Raw genomic sequence first — 14,369 nt, 5'->3', positions numbered from 1 at the left:
TATATCTATATCTAATCTGTCTCTATATATGTATATATATACAAATACTTGACACACACATATCTACATACTAAAATTATAAAAACAAATACTTATAAATATAAAGATATAAAATATATAAATGTGAATATAATATATATTCTATGACACAAATAACTATATAAATTGATATAAAAGTCAATATATATTTTTTATATATGTATGTATAAAATAATCACAACTCAAAATCCAACATTGAGACCTGTACAGATCCATTGTCCTGGAAGAGAAACTCTGGATCCCATGACACACATGATTCCTGGGATGGATGATTTCTGCAGGTAACCCTTGGTCAGGTGTGAGGAAGCTTTGCCAGCTGGAGGAGGATCAGCTGAGCCCTCAGAACATTCCAGGTTCCTCTGGGCTGTGCAGGGCTCTTGCACCTCTCACTGCTCCAAGGAAGTGGGACAAAACCACAGCCAGGCCTCCTCATCCTCTTTTCTTCCGTGTGGTTTTTACCTTTTAGAGTCACTGATTCAAACTTCCCTGTTTCTTCCTCTTTGGCAAATGTTCCAATGGTTTTGTTTTCTATTTCATCAGAAAATGTAAAATAGAAGGAGGAGGGGGTGGCACCTCAGCTGCTGAGTGAAAGCTCCCTTGCTTTAACTCAGGTCCTGAAGTTTTCTGCCTTGGAATTCGTGACATTTTCCATCACAGCATCACAGGATTTTTAGGAAAGCAAAATTCTGTCAAAGCTTTTGTAGGAATGTGGGGATTTTGAGTCTCAGTAAGTCTGTGGCTGTAGGACAGCTTATGGCAGTGCTGCTTCAGCTCTCGTAGGATCAAGGGATTTGGGAAAAAAACATCCCTGGAAATCAGTGAAGGGTCTGCAGACACCACTCTGCTCAGCTCACTCCCAGATCTGGCAGAGTTTCAAATGGACTCTTCCTGGAGAATTATCAATATGGAGTGTAATAACGGAACACTTTAGCTTTTACCTTTATTGGGAAATTATATCATGAATAAATATGAATTCTTGCTAAAGTGCCCCTGCCTGGAATGCAGATTGGGTTAATAGAGAGATGGAAAAAGGTATTTTCGATATCACTTATGATAATTAAGTTCTGAGCCTTGTTTGAAGTAGGTGTGTGTATTGCTGGCCAATTCAGAACAAAAATAGTGATTAATTATGATATTTCTCTTGTGCAAATGAAGATCTGATCTATAGGTAGCCACAAATTCTCAGAAGAGAACAAAACAAATTAGGTTTTTTAATCAGAATCTTGGAGATGTTGCAGTGTGGATGCAGATGGAGTCTGGATGCAAATGTAGGGGAGGAGATGTTGCTTTCTATGGATTGTTTTGGGGGTTTTATTCTGTATTTTGTTTTAATGGAGTTGAACTCTTTGCCCATTGTGTGTCCCAGTCTGATGGAGACCCTGCAGAGGAGCTGTGTCCTGGGGCTGAGGAGGGCTCAATTCCTTTGGGATGGGTTGCAGGGACAAGCAGTGGTCTTATCTGACCCAGGAATGAGGAACTAAGACAGAAGAGCTGGAATCTGACCTGGAGTTTTGTGCAATTCTCATTTTTGAGTGGCAAAGAAACCCCAGGAGATCTGGGCTGTGAGATGCTGAGTGGGGGCCCTTTGGCCATAAGGGGAAATATCTTAAAATATTTAAAAATTAATTAACACATAATGGCTGGCTCATGACAGACTCTATAAAGCATTGCCATTATTTTGGCACCTGAAGTCAAGGTTTGGGCAGGGAGTTGTTTCCAAAAGAGCTGCTCTCTGTAGCACAGGGAGGGGAGGAAGTAGCCCAAGTATCTGAAGTTTTAGGAACCCAGGTTAAAGCTGTGACCAGCAGCACCCAGTGCTGCCCTCTGAGCATCCTGAGGACATCCTGGGATGTGTGGGGCTGTCCTGGGAGTTGAATTCCCTGCAGGTCCTGGAGAATGGGGCTCACCAGGACCAGCCCAGGAGCTCCTGCTGCTCCTGCTCCACATCCCTGTGACATCCTTCTGTGCAACTGGGAGAGCACTAACCCAGCCCTGCTCAACCAGCCACACATTGACACCCTCTGGAGCTGTCACAGCCTGGATCACCCCCTGGATCCATCCAGTCTGATGGAATCCAGCCCTGGCTGGGAGGAGGCTCCAGCTCCGGCAGAGCCGGGGGAGAGGAGCTCAGGAGCTCAAAGGTGTCACTAATTCTGCAGCTTCAGTTCTGCCTTGTTTATAAAACTCAGTGTTTTTCCGACTAAAAGGAAGATTTAAAAGGAAAAAAAGGAATTAACTCTCCCAGCCAAAGCAGGACACGGAGTGTTGACACTGGGAGCTGCCACCTGCAGTTAAATGCCTCTTGTGTGGCTGATCAGTCTGATCACGGCTCCTGCCCCTCCACCCTTTACCATGACTCTCACTTTTTGTCTGCCAACATCCTTTTTCCTGTTCACCCCTAGGAATACAGAAAAAAAAAAAAAAAAAACAACACACCAAAACCCACCCAACAAAACAAACAAAAAAACCCACCCCAATTTAGAATTTACCCCAGCAAAATATACAGGTCAGGTGGATTAGAAAAAGCTCAGGTTGGCAAATCCCCAGGGAGCAGGTGTTTCGTTCAGTGTTTCTGCCAGAAAATCCACACTCTCAACATTTGGTAACCCAGGGAAGGCGGAGGGGTCTGGAAAAGGGATACTGGTGGGCAAGGCAATACTGTGTCTTTAATTTTCTTTTCTGAGGGAAGAAAGTCTGCAGAGCCATGACAGGCTCACTTGTTCAGCCTTTAATGTGCGATCTGTTTTCTCCAGTGGAGGGCACTCAGTGTATCACAAACTAGAGCATCCGCACCAACAAGCTCCGGAGCATCATCGCTCTCTGGAAAGCCTTCGGAATTAGACAAGAGCTGCCTCTCAGCACAGCTACAAAACACTTCCAACCTGCCCAGGCGAATGGATAAACCGAGCCTGCATAGCTTTTGAAGCGGGCTCTGGCAGGGCGCGGGAGGCCCGGGGGCTCCGGGGGCCGGCAAGCTGGAGGATGGATGGCCGTGTCTGGGGATGGCAAAAGGCAGCAGAATGAGGCAGTCGAGGGACCGGCAAAGGGTTTGTCATTCCTCCCAGAGAAGTTGCTTCGCCTTCCTCGCCTGCTCCGGCTTCTCCTTGCAGATTGCCACTTAACGCCGGCTCTCTGATGACTTACACAATGGCTCTCAGAGCTTAGAGTCCCTCCCTACCCCCCCACACTCCCCCCAGCCTTCGTCCTGTCTTCCCCACCCCCAACCCCTTCCCTATCCTTTCCCTTCCTCATCCCCAAAATTCTCGCTTGTCCTCTCTAGGGAACTTTGTGGGGGGTTTGTGGCATGCACGCTGGATGCTGGCGATGTGAGTGGCAGCCGGGCTGTGCCATGAAGATTCTGATGGTTTAAAGAAAAGAAACCAGTTTGAAAAAGAGAGAGAGAGAGAGGCGAAGGGGGAGCGGAAAAAAAAAAGGGAGAGAGAGAAGAAAACAGCTGGAGGAAGGAAAAAGAGGACGTTATTGATGACAAAAGGATGGGTAAGTGAACTTTTCCTGTTTGTTTGCTGGCACAGCTGCACTGGGGGGATATTTTTCAGCGGGATTATTTGCCGTTGGAGAGGGGGGCACAGGCTGAACAGCAGCAGTGGATTCCTGTGCCAGGTGACTCACTTGCTATTGTATTTTTAGATCGTGTATCCCCCCCCTCCACACACACACACACACACACACACCCCTTTCCTCCTGCAGAGGTTTTCCATGTCGTTAACCTGTGAATTGATGCCCCGGGTGAAGGGCTGGACAGAGCGAATTCCCTGTGCCGCCCGCCCCCGCACCTGCCAGGCACAGAGCGGTGCATGGATGCGGGAGGCACCTCTCCTCTCCTCTCCTCTCCCCACATTCCTCCTGCCCGCACATCCCCATCCCCGGAGCCTGGAGCGGCATCCTTCGGGGCTGTTAACACTTTGCGGGATGTGGGAAGCAGAGGGGAGGGGGTGGGGGGTTCTTGTCTAGGTGTTTTTGAAAAGGCTCGTTCGGGCTCTGAAAAGATGCCCCTGGTACCTCTGCTACATTTCCAGCAGTCATTTGCCAGTCTGATTTTTTCAAGTGTGACAGGTTTGTTCCCCTCCTTCCTTCCCTCCCCAGCCCCCAAGTCTGTAACAGGCAGAACATATTTCTAGCTGGCTGCTGCTGGCACACAGGCAGGAGCAAATAACAAGATTTAAATTAAAAATCTAACCACTGAAGGCAGGGACGCACAGGCAGGGGCATTTTAGATTGGGAATTTTTTTGCAGATTGCCCCTTGGTTTAAAATTGGATTAAAGAACTGCAGCACGGGGTTGGTTTTGTGCGTGTGACAAATAATAAAGTGGTTATTTATCAAGGAGATAGCAGCCCTTGAAACATTTCCTGTTGGAAAATGCGTTTTCATCCTTAGCAAAGATGCAACTCTGGACAGAGGCAGCAGCCCTAAAATTATTCCAGGCATGTGGGTGTATGTTGGGGTTTCTGACACCCCCCACACCCTCTCTCATAATTATTTGAAATTACATATATTGAATTATTATATATGTCCTCACATCCAGCATTGTTCCTGCATGACAAACCTGACACCTCAAAGGCAAACCCTTCAAATCATCAGAGCTGGGGGAGAGAGAGAGGGGGAAGTTGAAATAAGAAATATCCCCCTTTAAACTTTCTGGGGTTTGCTGCTGGATATGAGTGTTGGTGTGGATGTTTTCATCCAGTATCCAATGTATGTACATATAAATGGATAAATGCTTAGGCATTCCCAGCTACATATGGAGAACTTTAAATGAATATGTGTTAAGGCAGTGATTCATGTGAAAGAAATATGTCTCCTACCATTCTCTTGGTGTTGGGGTCCCATTCCAGCATTACCTGAGATACCTCTCTATGTGGCTGAAGTTTCTTTTGCTGCATCTGTTTGTGTGTTTTAGGTCAATAAAAATCGTGAGTAAACCCACCTAAACCTCCTTTGGTTAAAACCAAATCTCTCGGTGCAAAAAGTAAAGCCTTTATTAATGTCTCATTTTACAATAAATACACGATATGGATCAAACTTTATGATGAGTGGATTTCTGGCTTTCTGCAGTAATTTTTTGGGGGGATTTGGACTTGCACTTGCTTTTAGCAGCACGTAATAGCAGGAGCTTTGGCTCATTTCCTCTCCAGCTCTGTGGAACGTTCAGCACAGTGACTTGACAAATATGTTTATTGTTAAAACCTCGGCGTTTGGCGCTAAGGACATCCCAGCTCCACTGGGAGCTGGTGGACAGGGGCAAAGCCAGGAGGGAACAGGATTTTGGCGGTTCTGAGGGATCGTAAGTCACACAAAAGGAGTAGCGCCGGTGAGAGACGGCGAGGCACGACCTCAAAGGACGGGAATTTGCACCACAAAAGCCCCAGACAGGAGGCAAACAGGTTGTTTCCCAAATCCCCCCCCTCCACTCCACTCAGGCTTCATCCAAAGCCCCGGGGTGACGTGAGTAATCTGCCGGCAATTTATCTTAATAGGCTCCCAACGCCCGTTTGTTTTTCTCTTTAATATTGCAGGTTTCCATTTAATTAAGCAGCTGAGAGGCACGGGCGCGCTCCTGGTGCTGCTGCTTCCCCTGGTGCTGCTCGCGGTGCTCGCGGGGGCTCAGCGAGCCTGCCCCAAGAGCTGCCGATGCGACGGCAAGATCGTGTACTGCGAGTCCCACGCCTTCCGAGACATCCCCCACAACATCTCCGGGGGCTCCCAGGGCTTGTCCCTGCGCTACAACAGCATCCAGAAGCTCAAATCCCATCAGTTCGCGGGCCTCAATCAGCTCATATGGCTTTATCTCGACCATAATTACATCAGCTCCGTGGACGAGGACGCGTTCCAGGGGATCCGCCGGCTGAAGGAATTAATCCTGAGCTCCAACAAAATCACCCTCCTGCACAACAAGACCTTCCACCCCGTGCCCAACCTGCGCAACCTGGACCTGTCCTACAACAAGCTGCAGGTGCTGCAGGCCGAGCAGTTCAAGGGCCTCAGGAAGCTCCTGATCCTGCACCTGAGGTCCAACTCACTGAAGACGGTGCCCATCCGGGTGTTCCAGGACTGCCGGAACCTCGACTTCCTGGATCTGGGCTACAACCGCCTGCGGAGCCTGTCCCGCAACGCCTTCGCCGGCCTGCTGAAGCTGACGGAGCTCCACCTGGAGCACAACCAGTTTTCCAAGATCAATTTTGCCCACTTCCCGCGCCTCTTCAACCTGCGCTCCATTTACTTGCAGTGGAATAGGATCCGCTCCATCAGCCAGGGGTTGACATGGACTTGGAGTTCCTTGCACAACTTGGATTTATCGGGAAACGACATCGCGGGGGTAGAGCCTGGGACCTTCCAGTGCCTCCCCAACCTGCAGAAGCTGAACCTGGATTCCAACAAACTCACCAACATCTCCCAGGAGACCATCAACACGTGGATCTCGCTCATCTCCATCACCCTGTCCGGAAATATGTGGGAATGTACTCGAAGCATTTGCCCTCTTTTTAATTGGCTCAAGAATTTCAAGGGGAATAAGGAGAGCACCATGATCTGCGCAGGCCCCAAGCACATCCAGGGCGAGAAGGTGAGCGACGCCGTGGAGACCTACGACATCTGCGCCGAGGTCCAGGTGGTGGCCACCGAGAGGTCCTACCAGGCGCCCAAAACCCCCCCGAGGCCCGTGTTTATCCCCAAACCCACCGTCTCCAAACTGGAAAGCCATCAGCCGAGCTCCGCGACGCCGAGCCCTTCCGCCGACATCCCGACCCCGGGCGTGGAGCCGGAGTACGAGCACGTGTCCTTCCACAAGATCATCGCGGGCAGCGTGGCCCTCTTCCTCTCCGTGGCCATGATCCTGCTGGTGATCTACGTGTCCTGGAAGCGTTACCCCGCCAGCATGAAGCAGCTCCAGCAGCACACGCTCATGAAGAGGCGCAGGAAAAAGGCCAGGGAGTCTGAGAGGCAAATGAACTCCCCTTTGCAGGAGTATTACGTGGACTACAAGCCAACAAACTCTGAGACCATGGATGTATCGGTTAATGGATCTGGGCCCTGCACTTATACCATCTCTGGCTCCAGGGAATGCGAGGTATGAACCATGATCCTCCTAAAACCATTTCAGCTGCTGGGAAGGAGAGGTAAATGTTTGACGCTCTTGAGGTATCTCTAAATGCTAGAAAGATTAATGAGATTTTGGTTTGGGTTTTTTTTTGGGGGGGTGGTGGTTGCTCTGTGGAAGGTTCTCTCGTCCAACATCAACAGTCAAGGAAGGGATGGTGATTGTTTCGAATAACTAAGACTTATTAAAATATGGATTAAGCTGAAGTCAACAACTGTAGTAAAGGCATCTGGAGTGTTATTCTCCTCCTGTTTGCACCCATTTTATGAGCTGTGGCTACAAGAGAATCCTATTTTTAATGTATTGGTAGATACAGAGGCGTGAAAGAACCTCTTCTGCTTTAAAAATAAATATGGAAACCTCTTTACTCAGCCCCCACATGAAATCTTGAGGGGTTTATGGCCTATTTAAAGATAATGGCAAAGATTTCCTGCATTTTTGGTCTGGTTCAGGAGCAAACCAGAGAGCAACAGGACTGCAGCACAATCTTGGAGTTTAGGCACTTGTTTTCCTGGAGCAGCAGGAACAACAGAGGCTCCTTTGAACCCGAGCCTTGGTCCAACAGCACATTTGCAAATGCCTGGGTTGGGAGATGGGTATTCTTGAGGTTTTTAATTTCATTTCAGTGATCACTGGAAGTTAGACAGAGCTGATTTTTCACATGCTTAAGGCCGTGTTAGGATTTGACTCAGCAACATTGGAAACACAAACAGGAAAAGCTCCCAGAGCATCTTTTCTGTTGTTCAGCTTTGAAAGGAAGCACCAAATTGTTTCCTTGCCTTCCTGTCAATGACTCCACCACTGTGTATGCAAGGGATGGGTTTGCTTTGAATGCTGATGCTTATTTATAGCTGGTAAAGGAGGATTTGCACAATTCCATTGCAGCACTTGTTACTTAATCCTGCCCGTGACGTGGCTTTAGGGCACTGTGGGGGATTTTTCTCCCCTGGTTGTGGATGTCCTACCTGAGAGTGTTGGGGTTTATCCCAGTTCATTTGTGCAGATTGGGATTGACTGTGGAAATTCTGAGCCCTGACTTTGGCATGAGAGCATGTTAAAGATGAGCAGTGTGGAACAGGCTGCAGTTCTGGGATCCGGATTTGTTAAAAATGGTGTTTTCACTTCCTGACAAAGAGGCGTCTTTGAGATGTCTCATATTTGGCACCTGAAATCCCCAGATGATTTTAGACCATGAGGTCAAGGAGAAGGAAGAAAAATGCCTGGTTTGGGGTTGCTTTCTTTGGAGCAGTGTGTTGTCTTCAAAATAGGAAACCACCTGCCATATCCCTGTCATTGCTCCAGTGCCCTGGGAATGAAGGTGTGGGGTTTTTATTCCCTGTTACCAGCACAAGTAGAAAGTGATGGTGAAGTTATTTTGAATTTTCCCTGGCTGTCACAAGGAGCTCTAATTTGATCTGAAAGACTGTTTCCCCTCCATGCTCAGGTTTCTCACCACTGAAGTTTCATCAGCTTGTTGTTTAATTTGCACCACGATGGTGAGATGACGAATTTCCATGTCATAGCTGAACATCCAGCTAATGAAACCATCACCTCGAACGTTATTTGGATCTCAGAAGATGTAGGGGTGATGTCATGTCATTTGGGAGACTGAAATTTGGGTAATCTGGATTATGGCAGATAATTCCAAGGTCGAAGAGCCCCACCAGGTGTAGGACAGAAGATCAGGGTGGTGTAATTCCTCCGTGGTGTTGTGGGTTGTTACACACAGCATTAAACACAAGGAGACCCCAGTTCACCCCGTTTCCAGGTGCTATGGCAGCACCACAACAGTTTTATTCAGGTTAAATTAAGGTGATGCAGAACTTTGCAGGACTCAGGGTGTTTACTGTGTTGCTTCTGGTGTAAATCAGACTGTCCAGTGGCTCTTAGCACACTAAGAGAGACTCATAAATAATAGACAATAATACAGACTTCAGGAGATGGAAACCAGATCATTGAAGGCACGTGTAGCAACCCAAAGCCCTCAGTGAAATCCTGTCTTCAGCTTGGATTTGACATTCTTCGTCTCCATAGCTACAAGGTTCCACTTGTAAAAGGAGAGACAGGCACTGTACAGCACTTAAAAATGGGGGAAAAAAATTCCTTGTAGATTCTTCAGCAGTGGAAAGGGTTTGTGTTTGGGGGAAAAAACAGAAAATGGACCATCTCTTTATTTCCTAATTTGCCCAAATGTACAGACTTGTGGGGAACTGCCATTTTGGGCAAGTGAGATGCAGCTTAGGCCCATCCTTCCGTGGGAGCTGCTCATTCCTGAGGCTTCTCCCAAAAAAGAACCACTTGGATGGCAGAGGAGAGCCTGGCTACCAGAGTGAAGGCAGGCAGGCTCTGGAATCCCATTGCTCAGGACTCCACTGAGTTTCCTTTTTTCAGGAATCATGTTCAGATGATTGTCTCCTTCCACATACCCACCTCCCACAGCCTGAAAGCAGCCGAGGTGTCCAACAACTGTGTGTCCTCAGGAAAGGGATGATGGTTCCATTGGAGCTGGGAAAGGGCAGGGAAGCCTGAGCAGATGCTGCTGTTGGGAGTGGGGTGATAATGGATGTTTGGAGGGAGCAGACCTGGTCCCTCCACAGGGATCATTTGAGGTTTGGGGGTATCAAGCTCAGCTCATCCATAAACCACCTGTTTTCCAGGACAGAACTGGCACTGGAACAACGTGCTGAGCTATTTCCACAGGCTCTGTTCTTCACAGCAGCAGGGATGGTTTTCTTTTAAGTTTAGTGAGATTTTGGGTTTAAAACAAAGGCAGACAGAGCTGCCCTGGAAAAGGGGAGGTGCAGGTACACTTCGTGTGGCTGCTTTTTCCAGTCCCTGCTTTAGGAATTATTTCTTGTGCTGCAGAGATAGAGGCAAAGCCAGGCTGGCTGGAAATGGGAGAGACTCTTGGCATCAGTGGGATTATAATCACTGACACCTGGCCTATGCTATTCTATTTAGTCTATTGGCAAGGGCTGCTAAAATAACTGGATGCTCATGATCTTGGCTCTCCCAGCCAGTTCCCAGACTGCTGCCATCTCATTCTGGTATTTGCTTTGTGCATGTGCATCTCGTTCCCTCTCTATTTCATATTTATTTGTACATTTGCTGAAGATCTGGGGGCCATAAAAAGCAATTTCAGCCCCCGAGCTGCGTTTCCTCCATCTCACACCCAGAATAGCTGTGTTTGGCTCACTGGGAAGGGGAGTGGGGAGAGGGAACGTTGCTACAGGAATGTTTCTGTCTCCTGGAAGGTCATTCCTCTCCCCTTCCCCGGGCTGGCAGGGACAAAACAAACAACAGGCAAGCAGGTGAACAGCTCGTTTGAGAGGTGATGGACACACACCCCGGGAGGTCACTTTTACACTTCTCAGTGTCTGCCCACAGCCCAGGATGAGCAGGGACAGCTCCACTGTGTTTTCCAGGGGAGTGTGAACCAGGGTGGTTGGCACTTGTATTCACTGGTGCTAAACCAGTCACACAGAATCATGTTCAGCTGGAATTCTGCTTCCTGCCTTCCTGCCACTGGGGAGAAAGGACAAATAGGCTGAGAAAGGAGTGCAGTGCATGCAGGCTTGGTGGGCTGCTGACCTCCTCCTTCCGAGCTTAACTTGAAAGGAAATGTTAACATGCTGTTGTTGTTTATTATTTATTTATTAAACACCACTTCTCTGTTGCTTTGGACAAGACGTAAAAAGGAAAAAAGCAGAATAGTCTCCATCTTCAGGGTGTGTTTAGTGCCAGGTGCCAGGTCTGTAACTCATCACGGGGGTGCCCAGGGGCTTGTCCTGAGCTCACGGGGTGCTGTGACCTCTGGGGAGAAATCACTCAATGACTGGCTGAACATTTCATTATTTTCTCTTAAGAGCAGTGGTTGTATTTCCTTTGCTCGTCAGCCTGAGGTTTTTGGAAGGAATGCTGAGCAAGGACTTCATGGCAGAGGTGTGAGCTCATCACAGGTGGGGGAATGGGAAAGGAAGGTGATTCCACAGGTGGGGCATTGCAAAGACAAGAACATGGGAGGTGAGGAGTGAGGAGAATGGGGAGCAGGAGCTCTCCATTAGCCTGCTGTCATCATTTTAGGGCCAAAGCAGTGTGGGTTTTTCTCCAGTGACTGTTTTGAAACACAGCAGGGCAGGCACTGTAATTTAGTTTCCTACATCCTTCTGTGCTGTGGCTCCTCCTCTGCTCCTCTTCCTCCACTTCTGTGTGATTATGGGCCTTAAATCCTTGTTGAGCTGTAAACTGAAGGGTGAATCAGCCTAATGAAGCTGTGTCAGAAGCTCTGGGTTTGTGTGGGGAGAGTGAGCAGAGGAGAAGCTGCTGGTGCTGCTGCTCCGAGCGGAGCCTGGGAGGGACACGTGGGAAAGGGCTCAGAGGGGGCAGGAGAAGGGACATTTTAGAAATCAGGATCACAGAATGGTTTGACTTGGAAGGGACCTTTAAGATCACCCAGTTCCAACCCCTGCTATGGGCAGGGACACCTTCCACTAGCCCAGGTTGCTCCAAGCCCTGTCCAACCTGGCCTTGGGCACTTCCAGGGCTGGGGCAGTTTTTACCCTTCAGAGCCTTTCTTAGCATTTCACGCTTGGTATTGCAAGGATAACACCAGCACCAGGAAAGCTGTGCTCTAGAAGCACTGGGGATGTAGCAATAAATGCAGAGGGGCAAATTTTCCTGGGCTCAGCACTTGTGAAGTGCGAGATTTCCCAAAGATGTTCCCAAAATGACTGGCCGTGTTTCCGGCAGAGCTCAGCCAGCTGTGCCTCAGCAGCAATTGAGCCACGGGCTGTAAATTTGGAAAGGAAGCAGCAGGAGGATGTGGAACACTTCTGAAACTCTTACTCAGTCCTTACCCTGGTGCCTGGGGAGAGAAGAGCTCCTCTGGAATTTTGGGCTTGTGACACAAGTGCTGCTGAGACCTCGGGAGTTGATTGCTCTGGGATGGCGACAAAGGAAGGGGCTGAACCCACATCTCCCAAATTTTTGCTGAGCTCAGGAGATTTCCTGACCAGATTCCAGGCATTGCATTTGCTCCACTAGGTCTCATCCAGAAGCCAGTAGTTAATTAACAGAACTATGGAATTGCACTGTGGATTTGTAGTCTTAGACACAATGTCCAGCTGGGATCCTCCTCCCCGCCTTCCCTTCACCTCTTTTCCTTCTTCCCCAAACTTTACCACTTTCTGGAAACCTCAGTGAGTTGTGTACAGGGAGAGCTGTCCAAAGGGAGAGGATGATGCACTGGAAAGCTTTGTACAAGAGAGGAAAATACTTGTATTCCCATTACAATCATTGCTTGAGCCTTTTGAGGGATTTCTGTGTTGCTGGAATTGTGGCAGATGCCCTTTGCCCTCTCCATCTCCCTTTGCCTTTCTCTCACCCCTTCTGCCTCTGTTAAACTCTGTGATGCACTGCCAGTATTTTAAGGAGGAGAAAAAAATCAATTTTAGTCCATTATGTGGCTCATGCCGGAGGGGAGAACACTCAGAAACAGGGAAGGAATCTGTTGAACCTGTTCATTTGTGGTTTCTCTTCTAAACACACACAAACAATAAAACACACACTAAGAGGGACAAACAACCTTATTAGTGAGTGTCCTGCTGCTGGGAATGTTCCCGAGACTTTCCCTGGAATAAGAGAGCATTGAAAATACATTTGGGTCCCAACTGTTCCATGGATGGTCCTGTTGCCACTGGAGACCTCACTCTTTCCTGGCAGGAGCTGCCTGGCACAGGGAATTGTGCAGCCTCTGCCCTGCTCCCTGTGCTGTAAACATTTGGACATGAAATATTCCAGTGTGATTTGTGTTTATAGCCCCAGCAGCATCCCAGGGTTTGGTCATTTCCAGCCAGGTATTCCAGCCCTGCACACAGATGGGCTGCAGCAGGAAACGTTTTGGACACTGATCAGCTTTTCTCACATCTGCCTCTTGTGCAGCCAAATCAGCTCAGATTGCCTGTAGATCTTCCCACCTCCACAGAAAGGAGGAGTGGATCCATTCTGAGGGGTTTCCAGGGAGCTGTCAGCTCTGTCCAAGCTGCAGAATTCCTCTTTGTTAGAAGCTGGTGAGGGGATGGCACGAGAGCGGGTTGGGAATGTTGGCTTTTTGGATTTGTTTGGGCTTTGCCTTTTTAATATCCAAGCAAATAGAAAGCCCTTCCTGGCAGATGGATCAGTCCTGGTGTTGCAATCCAATGGGAATTGTTCCACCAGCAAAAGGGGGAAGGCAAGGAAGGCCAAAAGATGCTGGTCATCTCCAGTCTCACCATCTGGGGTACGTTCAGCTACAGCAAAACTCCCCCTTTGGTAATTAGTTCAAGTATAGATTTATTTTGGGGGTTTTTTAGGTACTTTTGAATATAATTGGCTTCTGGAAAGCCAGAGTCTCTCCTAAAAGCTCTCTCCTCCAGAGCTGTGTCTCCAACTCCCTGCAACAAAGGCTTTGTGAAGATGCTTGAGCTTCTCCTCTTGGTTTTCTCTCCTTTGTGTGACAAAACCCCAATGTATGTTACATTCCAATATTAAATATTAAATTATAAAATTAAAATTTACACTATAATATTAAAACTAATGTATTTTTTACATTATGCTTGAAGTTCTCAAAACTCATGAGATAAGTAGCATTCTCCTCATTTTCAGTCCCTGCATCCCAGAGATCGTGATCTGGCACAGCAGCTCTTTGCTCTGAAGGTTCCTTTTTTTTTCCCCCCTGTTCTTTCACCATCACCACATTATTCACTTTCCTCTGACATACACAATGATAAAAAGAGAAATAATATTTCTGGGTTTAGCCTCTGGGGAAAACTAACATGATCAGTTTGTTCATGATCAAAGGTGACCTTTGGTGTTCTGTGCCTGTCCAGGAGTGTGTTTTGTTCATGGGAAGACCCAAGTGGGGAACACTGACCTTAATCTCGACTTTGAGCCCGAATTTTGCAAATTCTTTTGTCATACAAAAGCACTCAGTAGTTTTCTGCCTGAACATTTCAACTGCACTGCAGATCAGGAGCAAAATTAGGTGGTTGGGGAGTGACTTTGTGTGAAACGGGTGTGGGAACATGGCCCATTGTCCATCCCAACAGGCAGAGCTCAGGAATTCCATGGAGCACAAAGAGCTCTGGGCAGAGCCAGCCCTGGGTGTGTGCAGGGCTTCCAACTGCACTTGGTATAAATACCCAGGGCAGGGAAAGCAACTCCATCCCTGAGCTTCG

The 14,369-nt window shown here is 48.1% G+C and overlaps 1 protein-coding gene across 2 annotated transcripts in view; it reads left to right on the top strand.

The window, feature by feature from the left end:
* Nucleotides 1–2,817: 2,817 nt before the first annotated feature.
* Nucleotides 2,818–14,369, top strand: part of LRRTM4 (leucine rich repeat transmembrane neuronal 4) — a 198,117-nt gene continuing 186,565 nt past the window's right edge. Inside the window, exons 1-3 of one of the 2 annotated variants that reach the window (XM_051811852.1) lie at nucleotides 2,818–3,086; nucleotides 3,320–3,537; nucleotides 5,576–7,125. In XM_051811852.1, coding sequence (XP_051667812.1) covers nucleotides 3,534–3,537; nucleotides 5,576–7,125 — 1,554 coding nt within the window. In that variant the 5' untranslated portion in view covers nucleotides 2,818–3,086; nucleotides 3,320–3,533. Of the gene's footprint in view, nucleotides 3,538–5,575; nucleotides 7,126–14,369 lie in introns of both variants that reach the window. The other variant, XM_051811851.1, reaches the window with a different exon arrangement.

This window comes from Manacus candei, unplaced genomic scaffold, assembly GCF_025592945.1.
Source record: "Manacus candei isolate 608988 ecotype Guabito, Panama unplaced genomic scaffold, ASM2559294v1 h1tg000084l, whole genome shotgun sequence".
NCBI classification, from domain to species: domain Eukaryota; kingdom Metazoa; phylum Chordata; class Aves; order Passeriformes; family Pipridae; genus Manacus; species Manacus candei.
This window is presented reverse-complemented; position numbering and strand designations above follow the sequence as displayed.